This window comes from Misgurnus anguillicaudatus, chromosome 15 (assembly GCF_027580225.2).
Source record: "Misgurnus anguillicaudatus chromosome 15, ASM2758022v2, whole genome shotgun sequence".
In the NCBI taxonomy this organism is placed as follows: Eukaryota; Metazoa; Chordata; class Actinopteri; order Cypriniformes; family Cobitidae; genus Misgurnus; species Misgurnus anguillicaudatus.
Genome location: NC_073351.2, coordinates 30,010,189 through 30,033,692, shown reverse-complemented (window position 1 = coordinate 30,033,692; position 23,504 = coordinate 30,010,189). Strand labels below are relative to the sequence as shown.

The following is a 23,504-nucleotide window of genomic DNA, read 5'->3' as shown; positions in this document are numbered from 1 at the left end:
TTCTCCATAGGTGTTAAAATCTTTAACCAGCATTAAAGACATAAATATAAGTGGTCCCTTAAGGTAACTTCATATATTAATGATCATATCAAAAATGTGCCTTTAGTAATAAGTTTTACTAAAGACGGTAAACTGGAGGATATATTTTCTTAACATTGCTCTAAAAATGTTTAATCTAAAATCTTTGTAGGTTAAGGAGTGGCTCTGCTTGAATTGCCAGGTAAAGCGAGCACAGACAGGAACAAACACATCTGAAAATACACAGTCGTTTCCCTTAGTGAAGGACTACCAAACTCCATCCAAAATTGACAAAGTACCTACAGTTGAGCATAATCCTGATGAGCAGTCCAACACTGCAGCTGCCGAAAAGAAAGTGTCTCCTACTAAAAATATAAATGAAGATGTATTAGTTCCAGGCCCACAACAAGAGTCATTTCCAGATGCTAATGCAACTCAATCAGTTATATCAAATAAAGAACTGCCTAAGAAAAACAATCCACAGCCAGAGCCTGCAGAAACACCACCACTTGCGACCAAGGATACACCCTCTCCCGCAAAATCTGCTCCATGTCCACAAACAGAACCCCCAAAACAGGAATCAAGTTTCTTCGGGTTTGGATTAGGTAGTTCTAAACCATCTGAATCAACCACTGGGAAGTTCTTCGGTTTTGGTGGCCTGACCGAAACAGCTAGATCTCGATCACCTTCCCCACAGTCTGTTTCTGCTGTCTCTGGGAAAGTCCTCGGTTTTGGATCCTCATTATTTAGCTCAGCATCTACTCTGATCTCCTCAGCAGTTCAGGATGACTCTTCAAAAACTCCACCAACTTCTCGAAAAGGCTCCAGTGAGTCTTCACCAACACCAACTGCCCGCAAAGGCTCTGTGACTTCTCAAAGTTCCACCAAGGGTACACCCCCAACATCTCGCAAGGGATCTGTTGCAACACAAGACTACAATAAGACATCTCCTCCAAAAGAGATCAAAGTGCCCATTGAAAAGAATCCAGAGGAGAAGAAACCAGAGAAGCTCGATAAAGCCAAAGTATCAAATTTGACTGAGGAAAATGATAAACCTGAAACAAAGCAAGATAAAATAATAAAACATTTTGAAAATAAAACTCAGTTAGCTGCATCCATTTGCCCATTGTGTAACATAAAGCTTAACATGGGCACAAAGGATCCACCAAATTACAACTCCTGCACTGAATGCAAGATTGTAGTATGTCAGCTTTGTGGATTTAACCCCATGCCCCACCTTGCAGAGGTAAGTCATACTATGTATCATAATATATTTTTTTTAAAGATTGCTAAAGCTTTGTTTTTTAAGAGTTATAAAACTATCTTGTTCCTTTTTTCAGTACTTCAATTTTTGATTACTTATAAATTTGATGTTTGAAGTTTATGTTTTTTCTTTACCAATACTACAATTGAATGCAAAAGTACTTTAAAAAATAAACACTTAGAAGTATAAGGACAGATATTGCAAGTATTGATGGAGGTTGGTAAAGATTTAATTTAATTTAATAGCTTAGTGAAATACATCAAACTCTGGCTTTGTTTCCAAAGAATGCAGTCTGATTGTGTCTAGAGAATAAATTCCTCTGGTTGATGTCTTTCAAGTCGCACTGTGGCTCTTATTGGTGACTAATCACTTGATGTCTGTCAGACTGGGCTGGCGGATTCTTCAACCTCTGTAATGCTCAATCATTCTCCAGATGGCTCTTTCTAAATCATTGTAATTTTACTAAAACTGTACAAGGGCTGAGATTGCAGTAAACGAGCCAATAAAGGCATTAGGGTTCTGCGGGGGCCAATAACTGACTGGCTTTATTTCAGGTTCATCCAATAACAGCAAGTGTAGATGCTGTCAACAAAACCATGCTGGGTTTTTAAGTAAATTGTGGATCTGAATCTTGAAAACTAAAAGTAAGCACTACATCCCTATGGTAATACAAAACCACAGTTTGTGAGCAATAAAAGACATTTTTAAAAACATTTGAATTTATGAATGTACTTTGCATTGGAAATGTGGACCAACTTTTATTTGGTGAGCTGCCCAGACCTTGAGTAAACATTAAGCATGAAGTGCAGAGGAGGTATATAATCGGTATGAGTGGTATTTATGTTTTATGCTAATGCTGAAACATGCTGACTCTAAGCAGAAAAATATCTGCGTTTGAACAAAACGCGTGATTATGTAACAGGCTGATTGTAAAGCCACAGCCTGCAGCCCAGTCTGTTCAAGAGATTGAGGGTTGTGCAAGAGCATTATGTGATAGTATAGAGGTTTGGAAAGCTGGTATAAAACATGGTATGCCAATATATGAAGGTGGTGAATGTAGGGGCGTAAGTAGTCAGATTTCAACTTTGTCCAAGTGGACTGATGGACTAAGTCTGTCACACCATCTGCAGTGTGATCATGTCCTGTTCATTAACAGCCACATGAGCAGCATGTCAGTCTGAAACGCAGCCGTCTATCATTAATGCTAATGTGACTTCCTGTGTTTGTGACCCTTACCATCTGTGTTCGCTGGATACTTTTGAGCTGTTGTGTGTTGATACTCGAATTTTGTTGTGATTTTCTTTTACTGTTTTAGCACAAGGAAGGACATGGCTCATATTGTAGATTTATTGTCTTTTGGTTTTTAGTTACAGTTAGATCACAAGATCAGTAAGACACAACATATCTTTCAATGCAAGATAAGGTAATAGTAGTAGATGGACTATATGGGCATTGCTTTTCTATCGGTGTACTGTATATGTTTCTGGCAATATATGGATAATTTAAAAGAAAGAGCAAAAAGTTTTACTCGAAAAGGACACATTGTTCCTGTGGTGTCAAAGCGCCGATTTTTGGTTTGATATTGATGCGTGTCTCTTCAGCCCTCTTAACCATAAAGAGCACTATCTTGAATATATAACATTTCGTTTGTCCTCTGGTAGAAAGGTAGTTTCATTGAAAATGACCCACTTAGTAAAAGACAGCCTTGCATTTTATGCACTAAATCATGTTTGACATTGCATTGTCATTCTGCCCTTTTGGAAATGACATACTGAGCCTCTTGTAAAATGCCTTTAACCTCTAAGATCCGACATCTTGTCACAAGAGAAATGACCCTGTGTATCTGATGTCAATGGGAAAATACAGTCCAGACACAATCCACCTTTAGATGTTATACACATTTAAAAAAAAATACTGGGCTGTTTTTAATCAGTGGTTGGGTAAAATATGAGCGAACCCAGCCACTGGGTTTAAATTAACCATGGTTGATTCAAATATGGTTGGTTTCTAAGTTAATTTTCTATAAACTAGGGGTGTCACGATTCTCTAAATCCTCGATTCAGTACATTTACGATTCTAAGGTCATGGTTCAATTCGATTCTCGATTTTTACTTTTTTTTTAAAGAACGGGTTGCTATGCCATTTTTAGACTAAACTTTTATGACATATAATATCTGACCTTGAACCCGGAGATGCCCTGCCATGTTAGTCGTGCTGCCAGTGGAAAAATATGGTACACGCACATACCTGATCAAACGAAACTTCCTGTCAGATGAACATTCCTGTCAGTACTTTGCACCATAAAAAACGCGCTTTTATTACCGTCAGACGAGATTGTAAGACTATACCCCAATAAGTCATGTTTAAATGCTGTTTTCATAACTCTTAAGCAACTGAAATAAGTTGTTGTGAAACTCAAACAGATCTCAGCTTAGAGAAACGACCGGTCCTGTCACAGACGCCGCTCTGCTGTGCCATGCTGTGATTGAGTTCAGCTAAAAGCGGGAGGCGCTTGCTGTTTTTTTGTTTCCCATGTAAAGAACAGCTCGCGTGGTGTCTCCTGCATCTGCCATGCTATCTTTTAACTGGCTGTAGCTAGCGAAGTTAAAGGAGGTTGACTCGCAACACTCAACACGTGTGTTTTTTTTTTTTTTCGCTTGGCAAGCCGACCGGATGTGACATGTGGGCGTGGCAGCATCGACGATTCCGTTTTTCAATGCGAATTTCGAGGTTGTCACTTAATTTCAATCGTGAAACCCTTACTGTGCATTCACACCGCCACCGGCTAGAGCGTCAATAACAGCTCTGGCTGCCCTACTTACACCGCTATAAAAAAGGTGTAGTGGACACCCTGACGCTCGAATGCATTCTCTGGATTCCTCTCAAGCGGAGGTTTGTGTACATGTCATGTATTAGCTGTTTACAGGCGTGGGTTTAAAAGCTGGTACCATAGATGTTAATGATTTCTAACTGTTTGTGTGCTCACACCGTACATCTGGTGCTGTTGCGCCAAAAAATTGCTTTTGATTTAAATCTTCTAAAGCTATTGTCGGGACATCATTGACCAAGGGGAATGGTACTTTTTGAATGCTACTTTGACGCTCTCGCCAGTGCAAAAAGAGACTTCTTAAGTCTAAATTACAGGTTCTGTATAAAAAATATGAATAAATGCAAATACAACATCATATTTTGCTTTTGAAGTATGCTACTTGTAATGTTTCATCAAGGTTTCTTGCATCAAAAGCAATCACTAGTTTTACATAACTATTTTCCATGCTTGTTTTGACTTTATTTTTGCTTGTGTGCTTTTAATTGACATAAACATGGTAAATATGGGCTGTCATGTGTTGTATTTCAGAAACTCAAACCATTTAATAATGAGAATTTTATTATTGAGGCTTTTTCAGTGTTTGGAGAGCAGATTTTCAGTATTTTTCATACTTTGTGAATTATTTCAAGAAATCATATGAGAAATTGTTCGGTGCATTTATATTTTACCGTGTATGCAGTATTGGCGCAAAAGTGGGTAATGTCTGCTGTGTTTCCTCGTTGTTGTTTTTTTATGGTACTACACAGGTGTGCCCAAACAGTGTGTGTCCTCTCTGTGGGATTGGTCTTTCCATGGCTTTCATTTACAAAAAAAACAATACACTGATGACATACAACATGGCTATTGTCACTGCACACAAACACAGCCTGTCTCTACCTATTTGTTAATTTTTGCCTTCTTTGTCTGTTTGATTGTGGTTGTGTTTTGACTTTGTTTGTACCCTGCATTCTTTATGAGCAGTAATATGATCATCCCCGTGTGCTTTAGAATTGTGTTCAGCATATGGAAGAAGAGTTTAAGGTGTGTTGTGCTTGCTAATAAATGATGTTTATTAGACTGGGACTCGAATTGGCACGGATAACCCGCTGGACTAATTTAATAGTATAACCAGCACAAATTGTAAAGCCTGACCTACCTGATAGAGGCCACAGTCAAGTGATTTCTTTTAAATTAAAAGATCAGAGATGAGCTGTTGTTTTTAGTTCTTTTCACAAAAAGATGTTTTGGAAGGATGCTGCAGGCAAGCAGTGCACTGGAACAGATCTAATTTGGGCTTTTATGTAAGATGTATTTACAAGACACTTTATCTTCTCTTAATCTTTCACCTGCGCTTGTTAATGACATTTATAGTTTGCACACACCCTAACGCATACGATTCACAAATGCAGCAAAAATCGCAGACTGCTACAGGAATAGGTCTTAGATGTTGTGAAATGCAGACGGCAACTGTTGCTAAGTCCAAAGGAGAGCTTTCCTGGAGGAGACGCTGAGGGTATAAATAGTCTGAGATGAGACTAGCGAGACAGAAAGAGAGATGTACCTAACCTTTTTCCTTCTTTCTTTCTCTAGTTGCTTTTAAAGCATTGAGCTCAATAAATGCCTCGAGCGTGTGCCTGCATGTTTCGCTATTTCAATGACAGCAGTCAAATGAACACCACTAAGTCAGAAACAAAGCGTCTGCTGAAGCACTCAGTGTTTTATTTTTTATTTTTATATTCTGTATGTACTGTCAATAAGAGTCGAACTAGATGAATTGCACTCTCGATTTTACATTTTGCTGAGGCAGACTTGAATGCGAGTAAGAAATCGTTTGAAAACATCCTTTTACTTTTCTCTCTGTAACGGCAATGGTTTGGCCGTGAGCCTTCGGTGTCGAGCACTCTGCTTATTACAGATTAGTAGGTCAAGATTCTCTATTATCAATGGGCCTGATTTATTGATACTGTACCGCTGCGGGGGTGGTTGAAAGCTCACTATATTAGCCAGCTACACAACCGTTGCCAAAGGCAGTTGCCAGGAATCAATAGTGTCAGACGGAGCTCTGCAATGCCGGGGAGGCACGGCACCTCTAATATATAACTTTGGCTATAAATTCATTTTATTACTCAAATGCAAATCTGTTCCCGCTTTGTAGCACGGGCATTCTGACAAAATGAAACAAATCCTGGCTGATGCTCACAATGAATTGTTTTTTTTTTACCAGAAAGGCTATGTGAAAGGTTTATGAATTTCATGTAAACTCGTCACTACCAAATATGCTTTTGTATAGTCTGACTGAGCAGCTGTTAGTATGCATTCACAAGCATGCATGCTCATTTTAGGAGATTTGCATGTGGAATACTAAGTGTTATTATCCTAATGGATTTTGGCAATGCGAATTTGCTGCCCTTAGCAAATGAACGGGAGCGATAGACCCCGAGTAGCTCTTAAAAATGAATGCAGTTCTCCAGAGCATAACAATTTGCTGTAGATCCAGCTTCAACATTGTGAGCACTATTTCAAGTATTGAATTAATTCATTTTATGGCTATTTAAAGATGAGGTGTTGAGCAAAATGAAAAGAGGAGGTATCTCTTTCAGTCGGCTCATTGAGGTGCCGTAAAGCTTGTTGTGTTATATCGCCAGAGACTTGGTGTTTATTTCAAGTATTGAATTAATTAATTTAATGGCTATTTAAAGACGAGGTGATTTAACAGATTTGAAAAATGAAAAGAGCAGGTATCTCTTTGAGTGGGCTCATTGAGATGCTGTAAAGCTTGTTGTTTCTTATCGCTAGAGATTTGGTGTTTATTGTTCTATGGTTAATCACAGAAAACAAGGGCCATGTGAGTCCTCTCTCCGGGCCTGCTGGTTTATGCCGTTTGTCTGTAATTAAAGAAGACTTCGCATGGTGGGTAGCCAGGCTCAGCTGATTCAGAACCAGCTGTGGCGGTCACAGGGATGCATTTATTCAACAGGAAATACCAGCTAATGATGCAGCCTTCGGTCATTGTGTCAGATGCTAACAACACCATATTTGATTAGGTAATCATTGCGATATTAGATGTAATAGGAGTAACATGGGATTGCATTTGATTGTGTTGAAATGTCTTACCGAGAAGCAGTGTTGGAGACAAATTATAATGCTTATTTTATTTTTTTTAACTTTTAGTTTAAAAGTTCAGTCTTAAATCATGACTGAATATTTATTTTTGTGTGAACTTTCTCTTTAATGCTCTAATGAGACATTTTTAAGGAAACCTACTTTGTGTGCAGGGTTTCCCGCCGAAAATGTGTTAGTTAAGGTGGTGGCTTGTGGCTGAGGGCGTGGCAATCAAAGGTGCGGGGCTTCATCAAGCGGGGCTTGATGAAAATTAAAATATTTTTATTTAAATGTTTTTAACAGATACCTTTAACAAAAATGGCTGTGTGATGAAGTGAAACTAAAGGGTTAATAAACACAAACTGAAGCAGATTTGTATAACGTCTGGCGAACGATGATAGATAGCGCGAAAATTGTATAAACTGATTATTTCCCACTTTTAATTACATTATCTTAAAGAAGTGTAACTACTGTAGCATGTAAATAATGCACATAAATAACGTGAGCAAGAGTGCTCAAACAACAAAAATCAGCATCTAACTTACTTTAAATTTGCAAGAACTATAGACTAATACAATAACAGGCTTAAATAAACCCAAAACATAAGTCCACTTACAGTTCTCACGGACACGCGTTTTATTAATTGGCTATCCTCCAGACAGTTGACGGACCATTTCGCCCGTGTTGAGTGCATGCACGTTTTATCAACTGGCTACTAGTTATCCTCCAGACAGTGACAGATCACGTCTTTCTCTCATTTGGTCGTGTGGTGCACGTGCCCACTTGCGGCGCGTCCACTCTATTCTCCGATTATTCTTTTTTTGGATGACCTAGTTAAGGCGGTAGGGTTTCCCAGCTTAGGCGGGTTGCCTGAACTGCAAAGTGATGCTGGAAACCCTGGTGTGATTACACGCAACAATTGACGGGGTGCATGATTTTTGAAAAACACTTTGGAAAAGGTAGTCGGGCCGAGAACCAAAACACACTTGTAGCCAATCAGCAGTAAGGGGCATGACATCGTTGCCTGGGTTGCGTGTGTGTGGCGGGTCTATCAAAAGAAGTTCCAGATTCTGAGGGTGTCACAATTTCGATTTTAAGCCTTTCATTAATAAAACTAAAGCGGCTGATTTCCGCAGTCTCATTTTGCAAGAGTGTAAAAGTTGCGCGATCCTATTTCATTAAAAAAAATCAGATAAAACTCGAACATATGCATATACAAAACACTGTGCAGCAGTTTACTTACAACACAAGCAGCGGACTCGGACATAATATTAGTTTGCCTCCATATAAACTCGTCATCACTCCTGCTCACGTTTAAATGACAAGGTGCAAAGTACTGACAGAAATGTTCATCTGACAGGCAGTTTAGTTTTATCAGGTATGTGCGTGTACTATATTTTTCCACTGGCAGCACGACCAACATGGCAGGGCATCTCCGGGTTCAAGGTCAGATATTATATTTAATAAAAGTCTAGTCTAAAAATGGCATAGCATTTTTTGTGCTTTCAAAAAAAGTAAAAATCGAAAATGTAATCGAATCAAGGATTTGGAGAATTGTGACACCCCTACCAGATTCTGTTGGGGTGGGGGCGTGTTTGTTGGGATGGTTTCGAATGTCAACATTGGCTTTCAGAGATCATGCACCCTGCCTTTAAGAATTCAAATTCAGAATTGCAGTTGCCTCCAGTACAACTTTTTGTTTTTTTATAGTATAGCTGGTGGTACTTGATATGCCATTCCTTTCATGTACTAACACTGTGAGGTCGGAAGTGATGATGTTGGCTAATGTACCGTGTTTACCTCCTGCATTCCTATGAAGCTCAGAAGACTGCGGGTGATGAAATAGAGAGCAGAACATTTTTGCTGCGGTTTTCATGTTAGCAGTGCTAAATACCTGTGAACATTTTGAAATGGTGTTTAGTGTTATGTTTTATGATCTTAGTGGGGTTTTTTTTAGTGATGTACAGCACAACGCTATTTCTGTGTATTACGTTATTCTTGTCAATACATTTTTACAAATACAATACACATACAAAAACAAATTTCTTTCCATACAAACTACGATATCATATATTATTGCATTGCTCTTCTGTTACTGCCTAAAGTAGATATGTGTAATTTTAATTCAGTTTTATTAATATAGCATAATAAAGATGTTTATGTACAATTTCTATTGTGATTATGACAAAGGATGTAAAGAAGGATTACTGTATAACTGGACATGTTTCCAGACATAAGTTGTAGTCATGCATACTTTCTGCAAATGAGTTTGCCATCATTATCTTAAAACCAGCCTGCAATGTGGGAAATTTCACTGTGCAAATTGCATTTAAAAGTGAATCCCTTTGGAGTACGTAGAACGTTACTCGATTTGCATAATTCCTTTAGTGAATTGGGTGCTGAAACTTTTAAAGACTGCTTGAAAATAAATAAACGTTATTAGCCAATTCATTTATAGTGAAGTGGACTGTTTTGGTTTCTAATCAGTCTTGAACCCTGTATTGCAGTAAAAGCCATTTTTTCTATACAAAATGTGAACCCCCCACCAATGAATGATGGAGTCGATTTATTATTCTGGTGCGCCAACATGTGAAATTTCTAAATGCTTGAGCTGTTGTAATTGATCTTTGAGTATAATGTCTCTCCTGGCTGGTCTTTGTAAAATGAATGTAATCACAGTGTCATACAGTTTTCAGAGTGATCTGAATTGTTGAAAGAATATTTCTGCGTTGTAATTCTTTTAGGATATCGAGTTTTGAGTCGTGAAACCCATGCCATGACATGAAAGCCATGTTCTGGCACAATATAAAACACAGTATGCCTTCGTTAAAAGTGGCATCTTTTTTCTGCTATTAAAAATCTGCACAGAATTAAGGATGAAGCATTTATCACATCCATTGAGCACTTTTGGGAAATCTTCCTGGTTTTAGTACCATGCAAATGTATTTATTCTTTTAAAAACTGCAGTGGAGTATGCAGGCTTATTTTATTGGTAGTGATCGACACTCTGCATTGCAATCTTGACAAATAGCAGTGATGAGAACATCCTTTCAGAATGTCATAGATGCTATAGAGGATGATTGGTTCCTTTTATTGTTAATTAATCTTTAGATTTGTCCTTGTGCACTGATGGTCTTGTGATGCAAATCTGTCTTCTCCTGATTTGCATATGTATGAGTCAGAGTCAAATTTCCGATTAGAGGTAATCATTGCATATTTAACTGAACCCACAACTAGCCTGTTTTTGAATGTGTCAATGTTGAAATAACTTCTCAGTTGTTTTCTTACAGTTGTTTTATTTATGGTTAACAAAACATATGATCTGCAACATATTTATGTTATGTTCATATTTATGTGCACTGGATGTTTAATTTCTTCATAAACCTTATTAGCGGACTTCTGTGCCATATTTGCTCAGCAGTTGCCCTGAGTGCTTCTCTTGATTTGTAAACTCTTTACTGCAATTAATTTACACATTAAAGCCCAAGTTCAAAAGAACTGCAAAGCTTTCTTTCAAACAGTTTCCTCACCTCGCGTTTGGCCACCTCCCACTCCACACGTTTGTGAAGGAGCGCTGTGCTGACAGAAGTTTACAGTTGCTCGGAACAACCGGAGACCGCACTCACTCACTAGCTGTGTCCCATTTTAAGGGCTGTGACCTTCTAAGGATGCGACCTCAGAAGGCAGGCACTCATTCTTTAAAGGTGGCAGCCTTTGAAGTCCGCGAAGAGAACTGAAATGAGGCGGTCTAGCCTTCGGAGGACCCACCGCGCCTGTCAGTGGGACACAGTGAAGACGTTTCTGACTTATTAAAATAAATATGGAATTAGAAAAATATACATTTATTTGAGAAAATATGAAACGTCGTTGATGTATATTAAACTATTCAACATATATCAAATTAATCATCCTTAGAAATATACGCAACATACACAAAATATTATTAATACAAAACATAACTTTAATACTAAAACAGTGACAAGAAACTTTTTTCCTGCTAAATACACACTTTTTAATGAAGGTTTTTAATGTTTATTTTAAAATATCCAGCCGTTATATTCAGCCGTTTCAGGCGCACAAGAATCTTGGGATAACCACGGCTGTGAAAGATCCATTCATTCTAGCCCTAACAGAGCAGAGAAATAAGGGTGCATTTTAAGTATCCTTTGAATTGGGACGGCCTTACTCGCCTTAAGTCGCGCTGCTGTGACATAATTCGTCTTATGTGGCATACACACCAAACGCGAGTTCAACGATTTGCGCGAGTGGATTACATACAAAGTCTATGCAAAGACGTGTTCAGATATGGGCGGCGCGTTTGGACACGTGCTATTCGCCTCAAACGCGTCTTTTTGCAAAAAAAAAAATAATTGCATGACACGAAGTAAATCCCGCAAGTAATCTGGAGCGAGTAACATGATGCCCCGCATTTGGTGTGTATTTAGTATTAGAATACGTCCTTTGAGGGTCGCGGCCCTTGAGTTGGGACACAGCTACTCCTGCGTGTTTGTACACCTCTTAAGGGGGTCGCACACCGGACCCCAGCTCAGCGCCGCGCAGCGCCGTGCCATTCTAAAAAAATTGACACATTGTTTTCTATGAGTATATACGCACACTGGCACCGCCCAGCTATGACTCAGGAGCGCCACTCACATAGTTTAACATTAAATAACATCATATTTGTCCCAAATCATTAGCGATTAACAATGACTGCTAACATATATTTTGCATTTTGAAGTAGATGCTATCTGACGAAGCTCACGCTATTTAATGTGCACCTCCGGTTTACGATACCTCCGAGTTGTCCTAGACGGGACGCGGCGCGGCACTGAGCTGCGCCTCCATTGTGCAACCCCCTTCACTCTCAAACAAGGTCAGAACTCTGCTTGTACATTTGTAACAAACTTGTAGCAAACAAATATTTTCAAACGCTCGCACTAAAGTTGATACGATGGTTGACTAGCAACATCAAAGCAGCACCGCACTGCTCTTTTTAAAGTGTCCAAAAAAGCCTGTGTGGTGCATTTCCATGCTTTTAAAACATGTTTGGTGGGATCTGCCTTTTAGTCAGCCTTAAAAGCTGCAGAGCAAGAGCGTCGATTTGGGTGGGGACAGTAGAGACATGTCCCTACCAATATTCAGGGAACACTGAATTGTTCTTAGCAACAATTTTAAGAAAACAATTGTTCTTTTTTTATACATAACAACTGATGTCTGTCTGTTTCTTGTTTTTTTGCGTATTACTTACTTAAAACTCTTTTATAAGCCCGTTCTGTAAAAATAGCGCTATTTGTGGTACACAAACAATTAACAGATCTCATCTCTGCAATGCATCCCGCTTCTCTTAGCTACGTCACTTTATGATTGGTTTTGTCTTTCTTGCTAAAATGTGTGATGTAAGCTGTTAAATAAGTATAATGTGTTATTTATTTTTTTGCTTTAGCAGATTGGGTTTAGTATTTTATTTGCCCATATATTTGTTGTTTTTGACATGTGTAACCTTCATAAATAAGTTACCTAAGATTAATATAATGACATTATTTACATCCCCACCAATGTCAAAGTCAATTACGCCCTTGCAGAGAGGCTCAGACTCTCATTTGGTTTCCGTGGTGACACTTGGCAATGACCTGGTCCTTGTTCTGTAGTCTGTCTGAGATTTTGTGTAATTCTGTATAAGGAGGATGTTCTGATGTACCTCACTGATTTAGCCTCATTGTCAGCGATTGCACTGTTAAGTGACTATGTCTGCTTTCATTGCCCTGATAACACTGATGAAATAGTTTATAATGCATCTGTTTTTCATGCAGTCATTAGTGAAATGTCATTGGAGTGAGACGGAGAGAGAATAAGGGTACATTTTAGTTGGAGAATTGCCTATGTTGGAAATTAGTTCAGTCTAGACTTGTTCTTGAGACTTGTCTTTCAATTTCTTTCTGGTCATAATGCATTTGCATATCCCCTGCTTTTAAAATAATTTGCCTTTAAAATGCAATGTCTAAGAAATCTTATTCATGTAATCACAGCTTTGTGAATAAGCCATTGTGTATGATGAAAAAATAACTTGGGGATTATTACATCATAAAGACCAGGACTTAACGGAGCTGTATGTAGGCGTTTGACTGTAATAAAAAAAAACGACCGGTATATGTGTAGATATTTAGGAAAAATTTTCACATATCTGTTTTTCTGAAAAACACCGCTGTATTCTCTTGCTTGTTCCATGTCGGAATGTCAGTTTTTCTTTTGATCCCGCCCACTGCCAGTTTACCCAGTAGTGTATTTTGACGGTTTGCAATTATTATGATTAATTAAATGAGACTGCAATGGCTCATAAATGTGATTTCTAGTGGACACAACCTTTAAAAAGAGCCGCAGAATGAGTTATAAAAAATGGATTTGTAATTTCCAAACAACAAAACATTGCAAATGTAAAAAAATACAGATACACTTACAATGCAAGGAATGATTCTTTCCATAGTCAGTTGCGCTCCTTTAGGTGTCTGGCAACCCATGTGAGCATTAAGCAAAAACATCTCTAATATTTTGCGGTACCAAGTTCAACCTCTAGATCTCAATAATACATACTGCTCCTTTAAGTCAGCCCAGTTGCCTATGAATTATTTAGTTTGTTTGCATCACTGGGTGTTGGTGTCAAACATAATCTCCTCTTAGGACAAAGTGTGTGGGAATTTGTACTTTTGGTATATAAATATATGCATATTTTTTATTTCCTCTGTGTGAGCATTTTTCCCCACAACTTTGAAAAAAAAATTGTATTTCCTTTCATGTACAGTACACACACAGTAAGAGTCTCAGTTGCAGATCCTCTTTGATGCTGTAGGGTCAGTGACAGGTGTTTTACTGCATGTGCTGCTTGCCAGAATAATAAAAAGGACCCTTTGTAATATTTTTCTATCAGTCTCTGATAGTTTTCTATAAAAGAGAAACATGTCCCCCTAAAATAGATGCATATACGATCATAGTTAATTAATTTACAAGATAAATAATAATATGATGCCAGTTCAACAATAAGTGCTTTCATATTGTTTTGTGACATTGGTGTATAAACTACAGTATAGCCTGATCTTTTTTATTCATTTCTCCAGTTGGTATATCTTCCTTAATATTTAATGATTTCTTTCAGGCTGAGTGGCTGTGTTTGAATTGTCAAACACAGAGGGCTCTAGCTGGGCAGCTGGGAGACTTGGCATCCACAATAACCAAGCCAACAGTCACCCCAAAAACAGAGTTGGTCAAGACCCCTGTGACTGCACCTGCTCCACAACCATCACCTGATAAACAAGTAGAGCAGATGCAAACTGCTCATACATCTGCAGCCGAAGTGATGATTTCTTCTGTCCCCGCACCTTCTCTGGCTTCAATCACAAATGTTGCTTCTACAATCAATCAGCAGTCTATACTTGCTCCAGTCCCTATCGCCGATATCAAAGTGAAGGTGGATACAGCTCTCAAGAGTATGTTACTGCCGGCCACAGCTGTAGAGGAAAGAGATGGGATGGCACCAATACAAACTGCAGAGTCTCAGAAATCTGTTAGTAGTGGTGCTGAAGTCATTTTAAAAGAAACAGGCAAAAACATTGAAGCCCCTGGTGAGAAACAACCTGTGCCAGGATCAGTTTTGATACATCCACCATTGCCAACTGGGACAGATAAAGAAAAGGTATTGCATACACGAAGCAGTTTTTGACTATAATTAAATAGATGGTTTCATTGGGTTGTGTACTTTATCGTACTTTATGTTGTATTAAAAAATAATTAAAAAAATATTGAATGTTGTTCTGTTTTTTTAAATGCAGGTAAAAGATACTACAGAAACTACTCCAGTTCTCATTGATGAACAAAAGGACAGTGTTGTGATACAAATGGATACCAGTCTTCCTAAAATTTCTGAAATAGCTGAAGTAGAGACCTTAAAAGTTGTTGATATTAAAGACCAAGAGGGACAAGACATCTTATCAGTTTCAGCAGAATCATATAGCTCGGCTGAAGAGGAGCTCAAGGAAATACAGAGAGTTGGTGAAATATCCATTAAAGAAACAGATACAAAACTGCTGCCTGCCAAATCACCTGATACCATAAAACAATACAATGAAGACAGCAGTGGAAGTGAATCTTCCCCTCAGATACAGCGACGAAGAGTAAGGCCTGCTTCCTCCAGCAGTGAGGAATACATTAATTCTGGAGATGATGAAGAATTCATCCGAAGACAACTTATGCACATGGGTGAAGATGAGAGCTTCGTACTATCTGATGAGGAAAACCAAATCATAGAAGATGTAAGTGAGAAAGTACTACAAACTCAGCAAGAAACCAGAGAGGTTAAACATGGAGATGAAAAGAAGCCAAAACGTGTATTAAAGAAGCTCTCTGTAGAGCCTGAGGAGTGGTCTGATAATAGTCTTTATTCATATGTCCAAGAGAATCAGTTTGCTCAGGTCATCCCTATCTTAGAAGCATTAGAAGAAACCAGAGTGGAAATAGATGTTTCAGATGACAATGAAAAGATACCATCGGCTGACTTTGATGCCACAGCAGCTGCCAATGTGCAAAAATCTCCCATTAGACAGATTACAGAGGACTATGAGAGTTTAATTGAAGACTCCTCTAAAGGCAATGGGTCTTCTAGTGTGCAGGTGTCCAGCATCACACCAGGAACAGCTTCTCCTACTTCCGTGTCCTCTATTGATGAAGACAGTGATAGTAGCCCAAGTCATAAAAAGGCAAGAGCAGAGAGTAAGCAACAAAGAAGGCCAAAACACAGACCACAGGGCCAGGCTCTTCCAACCGTAGAGGACTCATCTGAGGATGATAAGGTACGTGAGAAAAATTATCAGCTAATGGAGGAGGCTGGAGATGTTGTTCAGCAGCAGTTAAGAAAGGTCACAAAAAAATCTAAGACTGAAAGAGTTGATGGAGCTGTACAAAGACGACGTGATCATTTGACCAAAACTGATAAGTTACAACATGTGTCAGGGATGAGCGAACACAAGTCTTCATCTTTCTCTGACCTTTCACCGAGTTTTGAATCTGAACCAGAGAGTGACCAATGGGAATATAGAACATTATCATCGGAAACACATGAGAGGCATGATGTTGGAAAAAAGCCATTAAAAAGTGCAGAAGAGGCATATGAGGACATGATGCAGAAAGCACAGGAATATAAAACATTAGAGAAATGTACACCTCCTGATATTGAACCACTATATGGGGGTATGTTGATAGAGGACTATGCTTATGATACTTTAGTTGAGGAACATGAACAGACGGTGCCAGCTATTTGTACAGTCACTCAGGATCAAGACTTAAGAAAAGTATCTGAGTCTGTAAGAATACTTATGGCACCAGAAGAGGCTTATGAGGAGATGATGCAGAAAAGTAGAGACGTCTTTCAAAAAGAACAGGAAGCTAAGCAAGTGGAAGAAACAGAACTTTCAACATTCTTGCCACTTGATGTCAGTGATACTTGTTATGTAAATATTTCTGGAATTGATGCACTTACCACAGATTCAACTGAAAAGCCACTGTTGCAAGCAGAGGATGCCTATGATGATCTGTTGAACAAACAAAAAGATGTTTTAACACCAGGAACAAGTCCAACTCAATCATCACCCATATCTCCATCCTCCCCTCTATCTGTATCTGAGTCATCATATGAATCTCCTGAGGTGATATTTATCCCCTCAAGTGGGGAAGAAGATGTTGCAGATGAACCTATTGAATGCATTTTGGAGCCTTACATTACAGAATCAACTCAAGATGTATCTGAAATGAAAGCTTTATATCCCATTCCTGACCTAAAAATCACTCAGTGCTCCTCTGGCGAAGAGGAAGTCGATGAGGAAGACAGTTTTAAACAAGAAATAATATCTGAGCCCACTGATGACACGCTAAAAGAAGCTGGTGAAATTGCAGAACCAGAAGCTTCAGAAGAATCATTTCAGGGTGATTCCATTTCTATAATTTGTGAAATTCCTTCACCAAAACATGAGGCAGCTGAAACTCTTCCAGTTTGTGATTCAAGAATATCTCCACTATCTCCACCAACATCTCCAGGTGTTTCATCGCCAGATTCATATATAGAGTCAACAATAGCACCACCATCCTCTCCAAGTTCTGGCCAGACACCTGAACCAACTACTCCAGCAAGCCCCAGTATTGTTGAAATCTCTTCTCCAGTTGTAATTCATATGCCAGACGTTTCTGAGCAAGACACATCACCTGAAACTGTTTCCCTTGTTTCCTCCACACAACTGATTGTATCCCCTTTGCCAGTCACTTCAACCCCACCTTGTGTCTCAGAAATTGCTGCAACTCCCGAGGATCCTGTTTCAAAGAGAATATTAGGTCCAAAACCAATCCCTGCTCCCAAACCTAAAAAAACTATCCAGGAAACAATCCAAAATAAGACTTATGATTTAGCTTCTCAAGAATTAGATGAAAAAGCCTGGACTATTGACATGTTTGAACCAACTCCAGATTCAAAATCAGCCACTATAGAGAAACAAAAAGTTGCACCAGCGACTGATTCACAGTTAGAACAAAACAAAACTCTAATTTCAAGCTATAGTACAGTTACAGTATCTGTAGCAGCTCCATCTGAACCTGCTTTTTTTATAACTACTACTGCTGCTACATCTATTATACAATCACAAGAGACACATTTTATACAAACTTCTGTTGTTGCTCAAATGCCAACCCAGGTTACAGCTTCATCTCAGTCGCCACATCCTGCAGCGTGTCAAGAACGTTCTCTAGCCTATGCCCCAGTTTCAGCTACAGTCTCGGCAGTAGATCAAGTTGCAATTTCTGTCCCCTCAATAGCATCAGCATCAGTACCAGGAATGGTTGTTTCTATGGCACGAACCAGCTGTGTTCAAACACCTGATCAGAATTCAAAGGAAAGCAAATCAGAATCAGCACCCCCACCAGGAAAAGCCCCACCTATTTCACCCCTGGCAGGTCATATAGAGCCTATTGCTGCAAAGACAGTCTCTATTGTTTCTCCTACTAGTACAACAACTATTGCTTTTGGAGCCTCACTCTCAGAACCGTTTCCACCAATTTTAGATCTTCAGCCAGTGGTTGTGGAAATTCAGCAGAAGCATGTGCCAGATGATGCATCAGCTACAGTTTTTCAATTACAACCAGTTTCACAAATCATTTCTCCTGCTGTGCAGACACAGCAAGGTAAAGTTGTAGTTGTATTGCCAAATTTTGAAAATGTGTCCACAATTAACCAGACGACTCAAGATGTCATTGTTAACTCAAAAGAAGTTAAAACAACTACTGGTGATGGTAGAGGGCACCCTGTAATTGTAAGTGTTTCTCCTTTAACATGTACAGCCATTGCTCCACCTTCATCTGGTGCTATACTGGCAACTGCTTCTGTCACTGATTCAACAGTTCCACTTACTGTGAAGAAACCTACTGTAATTGCTGTCTCTCAAGAAAGAACTGATAAACCAGTCATTGAATTCCCACCTCCACCTACAGTTTCCCCACCAGAATTGCCCTTTAGCACTGTACCCAAATTAGATTTGAACCAGCTAAAGACTGTTTGCACTTCTTCATCGGTTACAGCAACTCTGCCTGAATCCCCACAAACTGTGACCCCAACACACAAATCCCCACCTCCTGTTCCACCCAAACCAGTCTGTATTCCACCAGGATTGGTATTTAATCACAGAGCAAGAGAGAGTGTAAAACCACCAACTAGCCCTGAACCAGTAATTGTTCATGCAGTTCGTGCTGCAACTTTACCAAGAACAAAAGAACCCCCAAATGCACTGTCATTAAGTTTGACTGCCCCTGTTAATTGTAAGCATAGTTCTTCATCACCAAAATCACCTATGTCGCCTAGATTTGCCAGAACTTTGGAAACATATGTGGTGATAACATTACCCTCAGAACCAGGGTCACCTGTGGAGAGCATTACAACCCAAGCCCCAACGCGAAGATCATCACTACCAACTCCCAGGCAGCAGGTTCCTGGTGATGCTCCACAAATGTTTGCTCCAGCTGTAGTGGATGCACCTGTGAGAGCACTTTCTGAGCAAATCATTGCAGCCCCACCAGAAGTAACCTTAGTGCCCCCTACAGCAGCTAAACCAATTGCACAAAATATATTAGCACCTTGTATAACTGTTCCAGCGGCACCAGTTTCTGGTCTACAAACAGTGTTTTCAGAACCGTTTGAAGTGGTATCAAGAAGTGTAGCACAAACAATGACGGTTCCACGTGTCACAGTAGAGAATAAAATGCAGTCTACATCTGCACTGTTTACAACAACATATGATTCCACAATTGCTCAACCTGCAATGATTTCAGCACCAGTTGTAAGCCCCCCACCTCCAATGTTTTCTGCACCAGTTTCAATTGCTCCTCCTGAAATGGTGTTCGCACCAGCTGAAATTGCTGCCCCTGCAATGGTTTCAACATCAGTTGACATTGCTACACCTGCAATGGTTTCAGCATCAACTGTTGCAGCAGCACTACATGTTCCCATGGAACCAACAGCATTTTCAGCACCAGCATACACTGCGCCTGCTATGGTTTCCCAATTTCCAGCTGCTTCAGCATCAGTGGTGCTTACAACAAAACCATCTAAGGAGGTAATTGTAGCTCCATTGTCTGAACCATTTGCACAGTATGCAATGAAGGAAGTACGTCAGGAACCTGAAATACAACATATGCAGACAACATATTCTGCACCAATAACAATAACCCAGATTCCAATTCCAACTCAAAATAAAGGCATGGATGTAGAGGAAGTATTAATCATCTCAGCTGCAGAAGATGCATTAAATGGGCTGGGTTCAATAACACAATTCCAAGAACAGCATAAAGTATATGAGCAAAAACAAGAACCCCAAGCATTGTATAGTGCAGCTGCTGTGACATCGATACCAGCCACATTTTCCCAATTTCCAAAATCAATTGAGAGTCAAGAAATATGTGGACAAGAAAAAGTTGTATCAAGCATGAGCCAAGTCTATTCTGCAGTCTCAAAAACTGAGCAGCATCCTGAGAAATTGCCTAAACTTGTAACTCAAGTGGTCACTACTGAAGTGCAAAGAACTACAACTGTGTCCGTTGTTCAGGAGAGGATACCGATTGAGCCCATACCTGAACCTATGAGTGCTCCAGTAGTAATTCAACCAGAAGTCCACCCTAAACCCAAACAGAATGAAAGAGTACACTACCCTAGTGATGTTATAGATCTTACAAAATTTAAAGTCAATGTTACAATGACTGATCAAGGAATGGATCTCACTGCGCCAGATTTAAGTAAGTCATCATTGTCAAGTGAATCAAGTGACAAGCGACAGGCTACTGCTGTACAGCCAGAAATTGTGAATCTTAGTGCTGAAATTATTCCTACTACAACACTCTCTTTTGTAACTGATAGCATAACAATTGTCACTTGCTCAGCTACAATTGCCTACACTAACAATAGCATAGTAGAGAAGCCTTTGGACCTTGGAAATGCTACGTCAGTACCTCTTCCACTTACCACATACAGCCCATTTGTGCCACTTGCACAGATAGTGTATAGACCTGTAAATTCACAACCTAAACCCATAACCTGTGCAGAGATCCCTGTTAACCTGTCATACAGAGGTGCAGGCACAACCCCTCCTCTATTGCCTGTTACAGTAGCCCCCAGTTTCACAAATGGCACTGTTGGTATACCAATGCATTTAGAGCCATCAGCAACTGGACCTGTAGACCTTACCACTTCTAAGCCATTGAGAACCATGGTTGCATTGTCATCCTCTTCTGGGGTGGTCACAACTGTTGTGGAGGATAATGGTACGCCAGTGGATCTTACATCAGGAAGACAAACTGTTTGCTGTGATGTCATTTACAAGCTTCCTTTCACAGGGAGCTGCAGAACACAGCCACCAGTGATCACACATCCAGACAACCAGTCTGATTTTAGAGAAGATCAGTATCATAATGCCACAACACCTGTCATTGAAGATCTCAGTACCATGAAAGTGTCAGTATCAGACAGTAACTTCAAAGAGACTGAACTCATTGATTATACAAGAAAGAATGGATTCACCTATAAGAATGGGGCATCTGAAGGGGCTGTTGATTTGACATCATCCAAACTGTCATCAGGTCAGTGTATCAGTAAATATTTATTCTTAATGTTAAATGTTAAGTATATGTTTATATATATATATATTTTTAAATAATTTAAGTTTATTGTTACTTTATTTTTGTAGTTCACTCTATGAATATCTTGGTCTTTATTTTTGTCCTTTTCTGTTCTTGTTTTTTAAACAGATGCATGCATTTGCCTCCGTGTTGTCCCTCAGTGTTTTGGCTTTGCATCCTGCTAATCTGATGACACTGACAAGATCTTTGCATGCTGTTTGGTTTTCATTTCATAGTTCATTAGTTCATTACTGCATGGCTTCAGCACTGGGAAATAGAGCAATTATTAATTTTAATACTGATGTTGCTGTTGATTCTTTTTCCTGACCTGACAGATGAAGCTTTAGACTATTCAAAGAAAGGCACTTTGGCATTTGCTGGGATCACAGCTGCTCCACTTTCTGAAGGAACCTCATTTGGCATGAATAGTTTGCTAAGATCTTCAAATGGCATTGTTTATTCATCAGTTGGTGCCCCTGTGCCATCCACATATGCCGTTACTACCCAGCCAGGTTCAATATTTAGCACAACGTACAATAGTCAAAATCAGCATACTCCATATGACTTTATTCATACCACAGGCACAGACCAATCAATATTTCCACAATTTGATATATCAAAGGATAGTCTACCTTCTGCATTGGCCAGTCTCCTTCCTTCACTGACAGTCTTTCCTGAGCTCTACTCTGATGCTACCCTTGAGGCAATAGCAGCCTCTCTAGATACGTTGGTATCTCCAAATTTTCCTGATTTGGATGACAGCAAGAGCCAGCAGTACAAGGCTGAACATGAGTTTTTACAATTGGAAAAGTTAAAGCAGCTGTGTCTTGCTGAGGAGCTTGAATGGGAAAGACAAGAAATACAGCGCTACCGTGAGCAAGAACAATTCATTGTTCAGAAAGAGCTCGAAGAGCTTCAGAACATGAAGCAACACCTACTAATGCATCAAGAAGAGGAACGAAAAGCCCATATAATTCTTCAACAAGAAACCTTTGCACAGCAGCAAGTTCAGTTGGAGCAAATCCATAGACTACAGCAACAACTCCAGCAACAACTAGAAGAGCAAAAGGTATATCCATATGGGTTTGGACCAAATGAAGGGAAATCCCCGCCTACCAGCTCAGACATTATACTTGAGTCTAAATATTCTGGTGAAGATAATGGACAGTACTTGCCAGTAAAGGATGAAAACTCCATGTCTTCTGCAGTAACAGTTAATGACACTACACTGGGTCATAACTGGCCAACAACCACTTCTGGTGCTTTTACTCAGTATGATTCAAACATTCCAATGTCAGTGAGTGCTCAGACAAAAGAGCAAATGCAGATTTCTACAAACCTGCCTGATACAGCAAAGCAACATCAAAATGTAGATTTTAATGAGAAGAAATTTATTGAAAGTGGTGTTCAAACAGATGATGAAGATGGTGTTGAGAGGATTCCTCCTGGTAGAAGAAGAAGATGTAAGAGGAGTACAGACAGCTGTGCGCAAACTGATGATGAGGATCAGGATGAATGGGACGTCCCTGTTCGGAGCAGACGCAGGTCTCGTTCTAGTAGATATGCTGATGGAGAGAAGGGTAAAAGCTCTAAGGTGTCAAGTATTGCAATTCAGACTGTAGCAGAGATTTCAGTTCAAACAGAACATTCAGGGACTATTAGGAGATCTCCTGTTCGGGCTCAGGTGGACACCAAAGTCAATTTTCACAGGGATGGCCAAACCGAAAGTGACTCAGATATTACATCTGACAAAGACAAAAGACGTTCAGTTTCCACCGAGACAAGTGTTAGCACACACCTAATTGCTGATAATGTTGGAGTTACCAAATCTCCAAAGGTATTATGCTCCCCACATTCTCCAGTGTCCCCTGGGAAAAGTGCACAGAAAATGCTTACTGCTGAATCGTCAAAACATCTGAGTAGCCCAAGATCATTACAGACTTCACAGCGATCTCTGTGTGACCCTAAGTCACACAGTTCAACGACAGAGGACAGAATGATGTACCACTACTCAGACACCTACTCAGTAAGTACTGCATAAAATTCCCCTTGTTATTATTATCACTTACATTTCAAGTTACTTTGTGTTGGTAGTATGATTGCATTTTTATTTGTCATCAA

General features: G+C 39.5%; 1 protein-coding gene across 1 annotated transcript in view; it reads left to right on the top strand.

Annotated features, from left to right (window-relative positions):
- pclob (piccolo presynaptic cytomatrix protein b) overlaps positions 1-23,504 on the top strand; it is a 92,790-nt gene that overhangs the window by 26,453 nt on the left and 42,833 nt on the right. The window contains 4 exon segments of the mRNA XM_055173711.2: positions 191-1,264; positions 14,341-14,877; positions 15,014-21,344; positions 21,719-23,409. Coding sequence (XP_055029686.2) covers positions 191-1,264; positions 14,341-14,877; positions 15,014-21,344; positions 21,719-23,409 — 9,633 coding nt within the window.